Source organism: Eretmochelys imbricata, chromosome 27 (genome assembly GCF_965152235.1).
Source record: "Eretmochelys imbricata isolate rEreImb1 chromosome 27, rEreImb1.hap1, whole genome shotgun sequence".
Lineage (NCBI taxonomy): Eukaryota > Metazoa > Chordata > Testudines > Cheloniidae > Eretmochelys > Eretmochelys imbricata.
Window position 1 is genome coordinate 12217501 of NC_135598.1, and position 15700 is coordinate 12233200.

Here is a 15700-nt window from a genome sequence, read left to right on the forward strand (position 1 = left end):
GTGGTGACTGGGTCCTGTGTGTTTTATCTCAGGGCTGGAGAGTTCAGTGAGGCTCTAATACTGTTGATTCTCCATAGAGAACTCAAGAGGTCTTCTGGTTATTGAAATCTGCTTGTCACAGAAAAGTCTTCCATCCACTCTAATGGGTCCCTTTTTTGTGGATGAACTATGCTGTGCATTTCTCCACCCTCTTTTCCACTCCCCCACCCCTGTAGGGTCCTGGGATGACCAGTTTAGGGACTAAAGGAGCAGCTTGGAGAATGCAGATGTTTTAGCTATGGCATTCCTGAGTCACAATGAACCCTGTTGGTCACATTTTTAACACATGATGTTACTTTCTTCCTATTTCATGAATCATTCTTTTAAAGCTGAACTAAACTCCTGTGTCCCAAACCCTATTGTGTTTGGTCTTAATTGTGTAGTGGCTGTGTTTTTTAGAGTCCCTATTGGACTTAAATCTCCACGGCAAGCATAGCAACGGTGCCCGTTTGAATTGTAGCTAGAAGGATTTTTCATTCCTATTTCTACTGTGCATCCTGCATCCGTGGGTGCTGTTTTGGCTCAGTTGACAACAATTTCCTCTGAGCTGGCAATTGCAGATTCCCACGCCAGCCCAACTAATGCTGACCTTGATGTAGGGTGTTCGAGCAGTATCTATGGTGATCCTTTAATGCTGGCCTGATGTAAGCTGTAATCTGCTACAAACCTCAACCACTCACCTTTTTTGGAAATCCTGTGTCTGAATGTCCCCCTAGTTTGACTCTGCTCAGAGCAGGTCTGAATGACTGTGGCAGAAATGCTGTCGAGCACAGCCAGGTGCTTGTTCAATAGTGCTGTTGCTGGAACTGAACCAAAGATAAATGGTGAGAGGCTTCTGGGGAGAGGAGGCATGTAGGAAGGTGCCGTTAGATTTCACCAAGAGCTATGCCAGTGCACCTCAAGCCTATTCTCCTGCATCCTGATCTCACAAAACTGGGTGACTGGGCCACAAAATGGCAGATGAAATTTCATGTTGATAAATCCAAAGGAATGCACATTGGAAAACATAATCCTAACTGTACATATACAATGATGGGGTCTAAATGAGCTGTTACCACTCAAGAAAGATCTTGGAGTCATTGTGGATCGTTCTCAGAAATCATCCACTCGTGCAGTGGCAGTCCAAAAAAAGCAAACAATGTTGGGAATCCTCAAGAAAGGGATAGATAATAAGACAGAAAATATCATTGCCTCTGTATAAATCTGTGGTGCGCCCACACCTTGAATACTGCATGCAGATGTTGGTTGCCCTATCTCAAAAAAGATATATTGGGGGGAAAAGTTTCAGAGTAGCAGCCGTGTTAGTCTGTATTCACAAAAAGAAAAGGAGTACTTGTGGCACCTTAGAGACGAACCAATTTATGCATCCGATGAAGTGAGCTGTAGCTCACGAAAGCTTATGCTCAAATAAATTGGTTGGTCTCTAAGGTGCCACTAGTACTCCTTTTCATATTGGGAAAAGGCTCAGAAAAGGGCAACAGAAATGATTAGGGGTATGGAATGGCTTCGTATGAGGAGATATTAATAAGACTGGGACTCCTCATCTTGGAAAAGAAAAGGAGCTCACGAAAGCTCATGCTCAAATAAATTGGTTAGTCTCTAAGGTCCCACAAGTACTCCTTTTCTTTTTGCGAATACAGACTAACACGGCTGCTACTCTGAAACCCATCTTGGAAAAGTTGCGACTAAGGGGGGATACGGTAGAGGCCTATAAAATCGTGAGTGGTATAGAGAAAGTAAATAGGGAAGTATTATTTACTCCCTCCCATAATACAAGAACAAGGGGCCACCAAATGAAATTAATAGGTAGCAGGTTTAAAACACACATACAGTATTTTTTTCATGCAACGCACTGTCAACCTCTAGAACTCCTTGCCAGAGGGTGTTGTGAAGGCCAATACTATAACAGGAAAGGAGTATGTGGCACCTTAGAGACTAACCAATTTATTTGAGCATAAGCTTTCGTGAGCTACAGCTCATCCGATGAAGTGAGCTGTAGCTCATGAAAGCTTATGCTCAAATAAATTGGTTAGTCTCTAAGGTGCCACAAGTCCTCCTTTTCTTTTTGCAAATACAGACTAACACGGCTGTTACTCTGAAACCTACTATAACAGGGTTCAAAAGGGAGCTAGATAGATTCATGGAAGATGGGTCCATCAATGGCTATTAGCTATGATGGGCAGGAATGGCATCCCTAGCCTCTGTTTGCCAGAACCTGGGATTCAGTGAAAGGCATTGGTCACTTGATAACCTGTCTGTTCATTCCCTTTGGGGCACCTGCCATTGGCCACTGTCAGAGGACAGGATACTGGGCCTGATGGACCTTTGGTCTGACAGTATGGATGTTCTTGTGCTCAAAATGCAGGTGCTTTAGTAGAATGGACTCAGCATCTCAGCTGTACTAAGCACTCCAATTCTGAGCTATACCTGGCAGCTCCAAGGAAATGAGGAAGAAGCAATTTGTGTCTCTAAATTTGCATTGCAAAAATTGACAGAAGTGAGAATCTAAGCACTAAGGGCTCAGCAGGTGGGGAGGGGAACTACTCTGTTTGGATCAGGGCTTTACTGATATTGACAAGGTAACAGTGTGATTCAAAAGTCTCTAGGTGACAGTCTGTTGGGGCTTCAGGGAGTGCATATTGTGTGTGGCATTTGTGGCATATTTTCCCCGCCCCCTTCTTCATGGACTCCTATCAGCTCTCCAGATAAAATGTCATGTGAGGAGGCTGTGACATCCGTTGTGGAAATGATCTATGTCCTGTGTCTCTCATAACTGGAGCAAGTGGTGCCTGGTCTAGCAGTTGTGGCTGTAATCACGAAGTTAATAAACCCACCAAAAAGCTGGTGTCAGGTGACTTAATGGTTCTGACTTTTCAAGATTTTTTTTTTCTAATGGATTTTAAAAACAGACCAAATACCTGTCTGTGCTCTGAGTTCAGAATATTTCAAACAGGCTGAAGTAGGATGTGTTTCTGAAATAGTTTTGTGGAGGTATATTAACACATAAGGGCCAGTGATGATACCTGTGGTGCTAAGCTCCCCTCAGCCCAGCTGAGAATATCTTTTGCCACTAACTGTGATTGACTCGAGGAGTAGATACTTCAGAGGTAGAAGTGTGGCCTGGGCAACAAGCACAACTTACTAACCGTTTGAGAAGTATTAAATTGCAGTAGCCCTCTTCTTTTTGGGATGCAGGCACAGCCTGCTTGGGACCTGTTGTGGCAGGCTATACCTCTTGCCAAACATCAGGCTGGCTGTGGAGTGGGTTGTACAATGCAGCAGTAGCTAGAATCCGCTCCTAGGGGTAAGGAGCGGAGGAGTTAGAGTATTGCACAGGAATGTGGCTGCTTTGTGGGAATCCCATGGCCTGTTTGGCTAGATGGTGATAGATAATGTATGCCTGGCATAGGTGCCCAGTGTGGGGTTGCTCTCCTCACCCTCTTCCAGTGCTAGTGTAAACTCTTTGGATTGTTATAGTCTCTCCTCCTGCAGTGGATTATTGCAGCAGTGCCCCAGTAAACAACACTGTGCTTCAATCTGTTTTGAAGTGAGGAGGAGCATCTGGCTGGGAGAATACTGCCCAAGTCCAGCTCCTCTGCATATGCTTAGATACAGCTGATGTCTGCAGTGGACTGCTGGCTGGGGGACAGCACCAAGCCATGCCAGCTAGGAAGGAGCTCTCAATCCCCTCTGGCTGCTGAAGGCTGGGCATTCCTCTGAGCGGAGGGTCAGTTTCAGGGATATTATCTGCCAGCTTGGCTCTGAAGACTCCTTTGAAGATAAGCCTAGACACACCTTAAAGGTATGCAGAGGGGGATCTTCAAAAGTACCTAGGTGCCTAAGGCTAAATACCTTTAACTCTGCCCTTAAGTGACTTGTCCAAGGTCACACAGGAAGCCTGATGGCAGGGAACTAAACCCAATTGTGCAAGTGTAGCACCCTGACCACTGGACCATCCATGCCCTTCCTCTTCGTCCACAAGGCTGAAGTTCTGGGTGGGTTAAAGATGAGAAAACATGGTGAATGTGTGGGAAGAACAAGGCTAGATGAAGTGGGGTCATACCATGGCCAAGGGCATGGAGCCAAAGTTGCCTGAAAAAATCTGACTGGTCTCTAAAGGAAGTCCCCTTCCACTGGGTAGTGAACAGACCCCTCCATATTTGGAAGAATTATCATGTGGGGACACACAAGGAAAGGACAGATCTGTTCCCCTGAGCAACTGAAATGGGAGAGCCACCCTCTGCTCCAGCTGAGTCATGCCCTCTTCTTTGCTGGGCTGCGGCTGTGTTTATACACAAGGGTGTGGTATTCACAGGCAGGTAGCACAGGCTCTGTCTTGGCCTTTGTCTACACATGTTTATCTCCAGAATGTTTCACAAGTTGTGCTGAACGTGTGTGTGGGGGGGGGGGGGGGGAGTGGGGTGTAGGGAGAGTTCTGAAGCTTACTGCTGGCACCCCAGCAAATTCAGCAGCTGTCCACCCTGAGCTTGGGGATTTTTAGCCAGGGTTGGGAGCTTAGCTATGCAGCTAGCAGTGACTCCCTAGCATGACAGGGGTAGAAATGCAGCCTCAAGGGGGGACTTCCATGGCTTATTGGGGAATCTCTCTTAAACCATGTTATCCCCCTAGGTTGGTAAGTCTCTAGCCTTAAGCCCTCATGATGACCTGAATTTCTCTGGGTGTGGGGAAGGAGGGTGATTTGATGCTGGATGGGTGGGCTCTGCTCAGCCATGCCGTTAACTGAGAAACTCTGGGCTCTGCATGAGCAGAGAATTTGGGCCTGGAGGGTTTCCTCTGCAGCACCCCTTCGTGCTTGGGTAACTTGTACACTTAGTAGCTGTAGATGTTTCTGGGAGTCTGGCTGGGAGATGGAAGTCCAGGTGCTGGTTTCAAGGTTACCCCAGGGAAGGTCTGGATTATGTTTCTGTACTGTTGTTAGAACTTTGTCAGGACTTAGCAGGAGGCTTGTCCTGTCAGTCAGATGCTGAGTGCGAATATTTCCATCTAAGAAGCATCTCCGAGATGCTAAGGCAGGGTAGATGTGTGTTCACTGAATGTCATAACCTGTAATGTTGGCATATTAGAAAAGTGGGTCATGGACTGGATTTCAAGGAATGTCTCTTCTGGCCTCAATTGAAGTGCAAGTATGTGCATTTGGTGTCTGTAAGGGAGCAACTGCAGCTGGGACTGGCATTCTGCTCGGAGTATGTTTAGAGTACCAGCCTCCAGCTGGGGTGGGGGAATGGGACATCCTTGTGGGGCACCCACAAGACGTGGGGAAATACAAAGATGCCTCACTGCTGGATTTCAACCTAGTTAAATGCTGCCTTGTCAGGCTGAAGTTCCCTTCAGCTACTATCTGTCTCTTCCCAGTTCAGAGCTTCCTAATGGCATGAAAGTATAACCAGTTTTTCTTGGGGGGCCACTCAGACTCCGCTGGTAGGAGCAGAGAAAAGCAACTGCAGCAGGTGTAGCTGTGCCATGGGGGGGGTGGGAGGGTGGGGAGGAGAGCTGATCCCAGATATCCCCAAAGGGGGTAAGGGTTCCCCTACCAGGATTCGAGTGGCTTTGCCTCTGCCCAACTATGTGAGCTCAGGGAAGAAATTTGCTGCAAGGGGGCCATCCATACCTCTAGCCAGTGAGAACAGAGGCAAGCACCAGAAGCAGGGACCTTTAGGCTGTTTATCTTCTAGACAATCTGTTCACTCTCTGTCCCTCCACTTGCTTCACTTCAGCCTTGCTCCTTTCATGCTCCCCTTCCCCTGCTTGCTTTCTTTCCTCATGGCCTTTCTCCCCTCCCATTAATGTGCCTTGTCCCTTCTGTCTCTCTGATTAGCAAACTCCCTCCCAATAACAGCCCCCCCCTTGGCACAAAATTAAAGATGGCGCTAACATGGAGCTTTGAAACCATTGTTCACGCTGCCTGTAAATTGTAACCTCCTGCTTTGTCTTGTGTAGTTGTATTGTAAACTCTTCATGGTTGGCAACAGTTTCATGCAATGCTACCAGAATACTAAAACCCATAGCTCTCTTCCCCTTACTGTTAGTATGCAATAGAGGCCCAGTCTCCCTGATGTGAACCCAGGGCCCTAGGCTGGTAGGAACCCTTTGTCTAATCTCTTCCTCGAAAAGTCTCTCCGAAGGATCCGGTGTCAGCGGAAGGAGCCACTGAGTTCCAGAAAAGAGGCTTGGACCTGCTGCTCTGAGGAACATCCTTTCTGAGGAGAGGAATCCTGTGCTGTTAGAATTGCAAGCATCTCCTGTTAACTGTTCTCTTGTTTGTTTGCAGTTCTGGCATAAAGCATGTTTCCACTGCGAGACCTGCAAGATGACCCTAAACATGAAAAACTACAAGGGCTATGAGAAGAAGCCGTATTGCAATGCGTAAGTCTCTGCTCCTCATTCTAATAACACCTTAGAGTGCCATGCTAGAAGTGTCATTCAGGGGTTGTGCTGGCTCTGCAAAACTTCGTAGGTCTTGGTTTCTGGCTACCTTGAACTTTGCTTAGATGCTTCCCAGTTGCCAGGAAGTTCAAGCTGATGCTGGCAGATGCAGGGGATATTCTTGGCTAAGGTCTCTTGATGCTGGAATTTGCTTCCGGTTGCTCCCACAGAACGCTTGCACCAAAAGGCATTCTTGATGCCCCAGCTCTTAGTTGAGGGGGATGAGGGTTAGAGACCAGTCCCATCTCAAAGTTATAAACTGACATTGTCAAAGGCACACAACTCAAGACCAGTTAGATTGTTTGTGCCATAGTGGGGCACTCCAGACACGAAAGCAAGCATCCCCTCTGACTTAAATACCGAGTCATGACCTCTGACAGGGTAGCTGTCACTTGGGGGAATGTGTTTGAACCCTCTCTCCCATGTATCACAAGGATGCGTTGTGGTGATTTATGTGGCATTTACCTTAAGAAGGCTCTGCAAAATGCCTTCAGGAAAGGAGTCTGGATCATGCTGAGCACAGGGGGAGGGGCAGAGGGAGGGAAATATATCCTTTATATGCAAAGAATAAGGATGGTCCAGTGGTTGGGTGCTAGTCGGGGTCCTGAGAGATCCAGTTTCAATTCCCTGCACTGCCATAGGCTTCCTGTGATCTTTGGCAAGTCACTTAATTTGCCCATCTGTAAAATGAGGAGGAAAAGAGTACTTTCGTACTTAACAAGGATGTTGCTCTGATAAGTACACCAGAGCGTGAGGTGCTCAGATATTGTGGTAACAGGGACTGAAAGCACCTGGAGAGTTGAAAGGGGCAGTGGGGATATAAAGGAGTGAGAGCAGAGAGGTACTTGAAAGCAGAGCACAGTTCTGACGATGTGTGTTTTCTCAGGAAAGATGCTTAAAATGAGTTTCTACCACCAGGGCTTTCTTCAAATACACAAGCTCCACCCCCTCAATCTGAGGCCATTCAGTTTAGCATCACTTCTGGATTGGCACCCAGTTAGCTTTCTGATTGGTCATCACTGCCTACTCTCAGTCCTTCTGCTGTCAAAAGGGACTTTCTATTCCCCTTCCTGTAGTCATGCCACTTAATTCAGTAGCTGGGGAGCATTGTCTCCTCCTTAGAGGACTTGAGTACAGGATGCTTCATAATGGGACACTAGCAAGTGTTAACACTTTCGGTGCTTAATCTTCACTATATCTGACAAGTGATTAAATAGGGTTTCACAAAAGGGTTCACTTTGTTTAGATCCAAAAGATTTGAAGTTCTACTAAAAGAAAAGGAGTACTTGTGGCACCTTAGAGACTAACCAATTTATTTGAGCATAAGCTTTCGTGAGCTACTGCAACCACTCTTCCTGTTCATAATCCTCAATCTCCCTTTGTCTCGGACTTTTAAATCTCTGCAGTGGATAGTGAAACTGATGCACACAAGACTGATCATTCTGGTTTAATGTGCAAAAGCTAAATCTGTTAACTTCTGAGGTTCTAGTGTTAGCAATATACAGCTGGCTCCTGCATTGTTGGCCCCAATCTTACTCCCATTGAATTCACAGGTAGGAATTTGACTGTTAATTTGACATGTCTCTCTAATGACTATAAAGCAGCTTGTACTAGGGGATTTTTTTGTTGCCACTTTACAAATACCAAGTAATTCTCTTTCTAAGAGCTGTTAAGCTAATACTGCTTAGAATTTGTATAGCTCGTTCCATTTACCAAGTACTTTAATCCTGACAGCATTCTTATAAAGTGGGTATACCCCACCAGAGCTATCAAATAGGGTTAGGGTAGAACTGAGGTGCAGGCCTTACTATACCAGGTGTGCTGGCAAAAACTTCCTGCTGCTCCTTTAACATAGTGCTCCCCTCACTACCGACTACCCTGTGGACTGTGGTAGTGAGGAAAAACTTTGCCAAAAGTGTTGGCAACAGCCAGAGGTTGTGACTTGCTCAAGGCCACAGGAGTTGGTGTTAGAACTAGGAGTGGACCACTACAGTTCCTGGCTCCCAGGCAGGTTGGGCATGACCTCTATAGGCTCTGATTCTCTGAGATGCAGTGCTACAGTGAGGTGAGGAAATGAGTCACTTGCTACTTAACTCTCTCTGGCTATGCACAGGTCATGTCCTGGCACCTTCCACTTCTGGCTCTAACGTGTAGGCAGAACAGGAAACTTCTGTAGCACCAATGTGTTTAGTTACTGCAGGCCAAAGAAAGAAATATTTATTGCCAGCACTGGACGTTGGCTGTTCAATGCCATCAAATCTGGGTCCTGCAGGCTCTTGTCTTGAGTTTGTTGCTGATTTTAATGTAGGCCACCTAAGTGACCCAGCTGTGAGTTGGAGACCTTTCTAGTCAGCTGGGAGGCTCTAGGTTGTCACAAAAAGAAAAGGAGGACTTGTGGCACCTTAGAGACTAACCAGTTTATTTGAGCATGAGCTTTCGTGAGCTACAGCTCACTTCATCGGATGCATACTGTGGAAACTGCAGAAGACATTATATACACAGAGACCATGAAACAATACCTCCTCCCACCCCACTCTCCTGCTGGTAATAGCTTATCTAAAGTGATCATCAAGTTGGGCCATTTCCAGCACAAATCCAGGTTTTCTCACCTCCCACCCCCCCCTCCAAAAACCCCCCACACAAACTCACTCTCCTGCTGGTAATAGCTCATCCAAAGTGACCTGCACAGGACAGAATGTGTGTTCAGCAGTAGACCTGCCTGCTGGATTTCCACACTGAGTTTCATCCCAAACATCTTGTCTCCAGCTAGAGAAGCTGGATGCTCATATAATGAGATCCTGGCTGGCTGGCTGCTCTAATGAGCTATGTTTTGACAAGCCAGTTCCAAATGGCAGAAAGATGATTGAGGCTTATGCCTAAACTGTTGTCAAAATGGATGTTGACTTGGATTCAAGGGTTGTGTGCTTGCTGTGTCTCTCCAATAAGCAACCTCCCCCAGTCTTTTGCCAGGCCTCTCTCATGGACAGGGACACTTCAGAGAAGCTACAAAAGAAAACTGGGTAGGACCTCCCCACTTTTTTTTTATTTGGTGTCAGTGCAGCATTGTGAAGAGTTGGGCGCTTTCCAGCACACAACAGCCAGGATCCTCTCTGCCTTTTTTTACAAGACCTCAAAGCAATGAATAGTTCCTTCCTTTGGATCAAAGACCAAATAGTCTCCACCAGTGTGTGATCATCTTCCACTGATTTCATGGACTCCCTAGCCACAGCACCACTACAAAAAGAGAGTTCTGGAAGAGTCCTACCTCGGCTGGGGGTGGCTGGTTAGCTCAGATGAAGGTCTGCTTTCTGGGAGTCCCTGTGTGCATGGCTCTGAGACAAACATGGTTCTAGCAAATAGCCAAACCTCAAAAGGGAAATGCTGTTAAGGGTTAACTCTGATCTTGCAAGGCTGATAGCCTCTGTCTTAAACACATGGAAGCCATTCTGTCTCCTGATGTGGTGATTTTTGGGGGGAGGGGTTAGGCAGGGAATGGAAGGTGAGAACCAGAGCTGCACCCAGAGTGCTTCTCTTGTCCTGAGCAGAAGGAAGGGCCCAGAGTCCTCTCACCCTGCCTCTGGTGAAAGGGAAGTGGGGATAATAGTGGGAAATTCCTGAGATTCCAAGGAGTGTGCGCAACCCTCTCGCAGCAGAAGGGGTTGAGAAACTGCATTCCCTTTGATGCAGAGTTGCTATCTTAACCCTTTGGTGACCTGAGGAGATGTACAGAAAGCTGCCTCCTCTTCAGAGACCATCAGGGGTAGATGCAGAGGCTTGAACAAAGCAATTAACTGTCCTAAACCTTTTACTTCACCCTCAAAGAACCTTTGTCACAAAGGATTCCTGTAAACACCTGAACTCCTGATTTGCTTTAAATGCTCTGAGGTTTGCCCCAGGGCTGTTCTGGGTTGCCAGTGACTAGAAAGCATGACCTCTGGGGACAGCACTAGTGAGTGACTTGGTAACTTGCAGAATCTATCCCCTTCCTCCAGACTCTGGCTTTGAACTCTGAGTCTGGTGCCCCTCACCTGTCATAATGTCAATCTTATTTACTGGGGTAATGGGAATCTCCACCAGTTAGACCTGGGTTCAGTTCTCTGCTCCACCACAGATGTGTCCTTGATCAGGTCACTTAATCTCTGCTTCCAATCTTCTGTCTGTAAAATGGGGTCATAACCCTGCTGTACCTCATCAGGGTGTTGAGGATCAATGCAGAGGGATTGAGGTGGCTGGATACACTGGTACTTATGTCTTACATTACCAGAGAGATGACAGAAGCAGCCCATGTCTAGGGCAGCAATCGCCACAGAATCTGGGCTCCATATCTTAGTCTTAAATCTAGTTCAGCTGTTTTGTTTCCTGCTTTCACTTTCTCCCTTTAATGTCCCTTTAGCTGGAGCCACATGGCTTTCTCAGGGTGCTCTGGGGAGGAGGGAGTGGCCAGGGAAGGTGAGCTCTGCCTCCATATGACCCTGTCTCTGGCACTGGGAGAGCCCAGATGGGACCCACCCTTTCTAAACAGCCTCAGCTAATGATAAGCTGTTCCCTTTGCAGCTCTAGATCTTCCAAAAGGAAGAAAAGCAACCTTTATACTGGCAAGGAGAAGCTGCTTTTTCCAAGCATGCCTTAACATAGGCTCTCCTCTGTCTCTGTGCTGGCCTCTTGCCAGCCCCTAAGCCTCTGTCTTCAAGAAAGCAGTAGGAAGAAGGCTGGGCTTCCTCCTTGCTATCTGACATTGCCCGGTAATAAATCCGTACTCAGCCTTCCAAGAAAGCCTGGCTGTTTAACTCTGCCCTCTGACTTTTCCCCTCCCCCTCCCCACAGTGATGGAGGCTTGTGCTTCCACTTGTTTTATTTTCCCAGCACATTTGAGTATCTTTTTTTTTTTTTTTAACTGCCTTTGTATCAGAAGTCAATGGAGAGAGATTTACAAAGTCCTAGAGCAACTGACAAAGGCTGTTCATTGTTAGCAGGTTTGGCCTATCCTGTGTTACTCTGCAGTGTCTCATGCAAATTGGGTGCCGAAAAGCTCTGTAGATTTAAATACCATAACAAAAAGAGGCATAGGAAGAGGCATAGGCTGGGGGGTGGCTGGTTTCAGCTGTAATTTTGAAGTAAGATACAGAAATGCTTTTCTGGTTAGCAAGAGCTGCAGAGAAGGCTCTTGTCAACAAGGCTGAATATATGCCACAGGTCTAAGTGTTTGCAGGTAAGCAGGACAAGATCAGGTCTTTCAGGAAGATTGAAGCTAAGACCATGGATGGTAGCTTCAAACAAGTTAGAAATGTTACCCCCTACTCCTGAAATAAATTAGGAGCCAGTGGCATTATTGGAGGACCGAGTGTAGTCAGCTACTTGGCCTGCATGATATAAGGTGGGTATCAGAACTCAGGTGCTAGGCTCTGCGGTTCCTGGTTTCCTTACCATCTAAATTCAGGCCTTGGTTACTATCTGCAGTGACACTAGCTTCATATCTCCTCTTATCCCAGCACATCCCAAAGCTGTGTGCAGAAGCCTTAGAAACTTCTGGTGTCTCATACTTAATGTACATATTCCCAATACATAGGCTTGGTGTCATTGCGGCATAAGGCCCTGCTTAAATCTGCCATGATGGGTATTCTGCTGGGGTCAATGTATTGGCTGCAGTTCTCCACCTTGAGCCTCTTAAATTCCCTCTGCTCACAGCAGTAGAACTGACTTCTCTGGTCAAACCTCTAAAGAGCTGCTCCTTTAAAGCTTGTTGGAAGCCTCAGTTGTATATATTTAACCCTGCAAAGTAGACTGAAGAATCAGCATCTCCTCCCTGGAGTTCCTGTACAGCACTGCTTACTGCAACATGGTAAGGAGGGGTTGGTAATTTTTTTGGCAGTCCACATGTTGACCTCCATCACTGGGTGCATGTGATCCTACACTGATGATTCTCTATAAATATTAGAATCTATTATGTGTCTCCCTTTGTTGGTGGGTGTGTCTTTCCCTGGACTGTGACAAAGAGCAGAGTTCCTTCCTCTGACAACACAATTCCAGCCAAGGCAAGATATCATCTTGGAGGGCAGGGAAGAGTGTCTTAACTCTACAAAAGATGCTAGGCCAGGCCCTGATCTTGGTTGAAGTTAGTGGAGCAAATGTGGGCTTACACAGATATAACAGGCTAAGCAATCTCCTTTACATCAGACCTGGCCAGATGCCCAATGCGAACATGCATCCACCAGGATAGACTTTGACTGCTTGAGAGTGGCTAATCAGAGGGGTTGTCCATCTCTGCCTTGTATACACCCCACAGAGCTAGCTGCCTTTATTTCTTGGATGCTGTGGAATAGCTGGCAGGAAGTTAATGGCCTAGTTGCATAGCAATTTCCCCCCAGGGAAGAGGATGCAGCAGGTCTCTCTGCAGACCAGCCTTCTTAAAAGGGCAGCATCCTTTGTTTGAGCTTGCACAGGGGAGATGGCTCTGTTGCTGATACTGCTTCTGTTCACCTTCACTGCAGTCCTCTTTCAAAGTGAGTGCCCTCCTGTGCTGAGCGCTCAAAGGAAAACCTAGCACTGGATTGTTCTATTTATTCTGGTCCTGGCCTCCCCTCCCCCCATACCACACCAAACAAGCTGTTTCTCACCCACAAGGAGTTCAGGATGTGTGCACTTGGTATGCTACATAACAAAGCTGTGTGTCGCTCCTGGTGTGCTTGCCTGATCTCAGTGTTTCTTTGGGGCTCCAACCCTTTGCAAAGAAGGAAGTGGCTGCCCTATATAGTACCTCTCCTGGCTTTTCCAGGGCAGGGTGGGAAATTGAAACCCTGTCACTTTGCTGCAGAGTCAAGCTATCCTTGCTGCACAGTACATAGCACCAGCTGTTGCTTATGATTGCTGGGGAATCAACCTGGGCAATATTCCAGGGCTGCCATAACACTGTATCAAGCACTTGACCAGTGTCCTTATTTCTGAAACTTTCTTTGATTCCAGGGAATAACTGCAAAGACTTGACTGAGATTCCCTCTCAAGAAAAATCTCTAATTTGGTAAATTTCTTTCTGTTCAGAGCAAACTGGCTGTTACCTCTTGGGCCAACTTCCCTCTTGGAAAAAGTTAGTAAGTGGCAGGCAAAAGCAGAACCGCTTTGAGTTTCAAAACAAGCCAACAATCTTTGTTCTTGGCACTCCTAATCACTCCATCTGGTAGCAGCATATTACATGAAAGTGACCCTTCCAAGCGGGGGGTGGGGAGGCAGGGAGGAATTGTGCAGCTGGGACAGAGTCCAGGTGTTTATGTGATGCCTTTTTGCCGAGTTCCTGGATCAGAGTAACTGGCTCTCTGTAGTCGTGTACACAGCTTTGCATAGCCACGTGGCTCAGAATAAATGCTCTCTGTCTCCTTGCAAATGGGAGCTGGCATTTCCATTTGCTGTTGTGGGGAAAGGACCCTGACACACCTGGCTCTGAGGGGGTGGTGGGTGTTGATGAGGTGGCAGAGTACTGGAAGGATATAAACCAGAATAGCTCCCCTCCTTCTCTTCCAGCAAAAGCTCAGGGTGGGGGTTTTCTGGTATAGCAGCTTCAGGGGAGAGGTGGCAGTCAGATGCTCTTCTAAAGGGATCTGTGGGCTGAATTAGTGGTTGGGAGGACATCTGAACAGTGGAGGAGCCTTTTCAGGTTGGCTTTATAGAAAGAGACAGAGAATAACTTTCTCCAGTTGAAGCCAATGAGTGCTCTCAACAGAGCCAGACTTCTCACAGATAAAGCCACTGGCCCCAGCTGCCAGACCCATTAATTCTCTGCACAGTGAGTGCCCCCTGGAGGACTAGCTCTGTGGGCCTCTTGCTTGTCCTCCCTAGCATCAATGCACTTAACCTCCCTGCATAATTGGGGGGGGCTTGCCCATCTCTGTGGGAAGAAACTTGAAAGCTTAAGTGGAGTTGGCATGGGATCCTGACTGTGACATGGTAGTGGTGGTTGTCAGAGGCCCTCATTCTGTCTTCTGCTCAGTAACATCCCCTAGCAGATCTATAGACTCCCCATGAAAGAGACATAATCACCTGAGTCATTAATGCAGCCTGAAGCTATCTAAAGGACACTGTTGAAATGCAATAAAGCAGTACTGGGGAGCCTGGCATGTCTTGCTGGTTGCTTAGTCACTCCCTGGCTCTGGTGGGGCAAGCCTGTTCTGCCAACAGTCTTGACCCTATGGTGGCCTTGCCCAAGAGATTGTAGCCTGACATGTTGCTGCTGACTCCTCAGATGGAAAGTCTCTCAAGACAAGGTTGGTGCCCTTGGGAGAGGGAGCCATATGCACTTGCTCTAGCAAAATGAGGGGGAGGTAGAGAAGTTAGGCAGCCTTCCTCTGCACAGAGAGCTCCCAGGCTGGTAACCTGAGGGTACTAGGCCCATATGTCTATGGACCATTGGCTCAGCTCGAAGCATGTTTGAAAAGGCAGCTGTATGAACAAGACAAAGGGGCAGGTTTCATTTACCCTCAATCATAAACCCTCTTCCATTTAAAAATGGGGATGCGTGAGCTGGCTTGGCTGAACTAGCTTGTTAGTACAGTACTATGGGGTGTTCAGAGCACCCGCCTTTCTCCTGTCTGTAAGGAGCTCACAGTCTAGGCTTTGCCAATCGGGTACCTTTTCCTGAGGGCTCAAAGCCCTTGAACACAGACACAAGCCTTGTGAGTTACCTACCTTCCCTCTCCTTTCTTGGGCAAGGGGAAACTGAAACACAGTGGCAACTCTCTCCCAAGGCCACACATGTCAGTGGTGGAACTAAGAGTGCAGGAGACCTGGAAGTTCCTTGTAACCACCCCCAACTCCTCCTCTTGCGGTCTGCCCATCCCTTCCCCTGGACCTTGCTGAGGTGGGAGAGCATAAGAGTGTATTGACTTTCTAGATCTTGCTTAACCACCTCATCCTCACTTGATGCCAAAACAACTCCTGGAAAAATCCAACTTCTTTGCAGCTCCCATTTTGTTCCCATAAGTAACCTCAGAGGCTCGCTGGAGGTGGAGGGGCCCATCAGTCCTGGCTCTGGTCCACCCATTCACTCAGCTCAGGCTGTTGGCATATCCCTGCGTGGGGACAACTGAGCATGCACAGCTTGATGTTGCCAGCCAGATGTTGAAAGGGGAGCGGGGTGAGACTGAGGTTGTGAAGCCCATTCTTGCAGGCATCTTTCCTTAGCTTAGCTTAAACAGCCTAGCTGGAAGCTGTGGGGGTGGAGGTGAGAGCT

At 47.3% G+C, this 15700-nt stretch overlaps 1 protein-coding gene across 1 annotated transcript in view; it reads left to right on the forward strand.

Moving 5' to 3' along the window:
• LASP1 (LIM and SH3 protein 1) overlaps window positions 1-15700 on the forward strand; it is a 53487-nt gene that overhangs the window by 1205 nt on the left and 36582 nt on the right. Inside the window, exon 2 of the mRNA XM_077806336.1 lies at window positions 6329-6423. Within this exon, the coding sequence (XP_077662462.1) occupies window positions 6329-6423 (95 nt within the window). The remainder of the gene's footprint in view (window positions 1-6328; window positions 6424-15700) is intronic.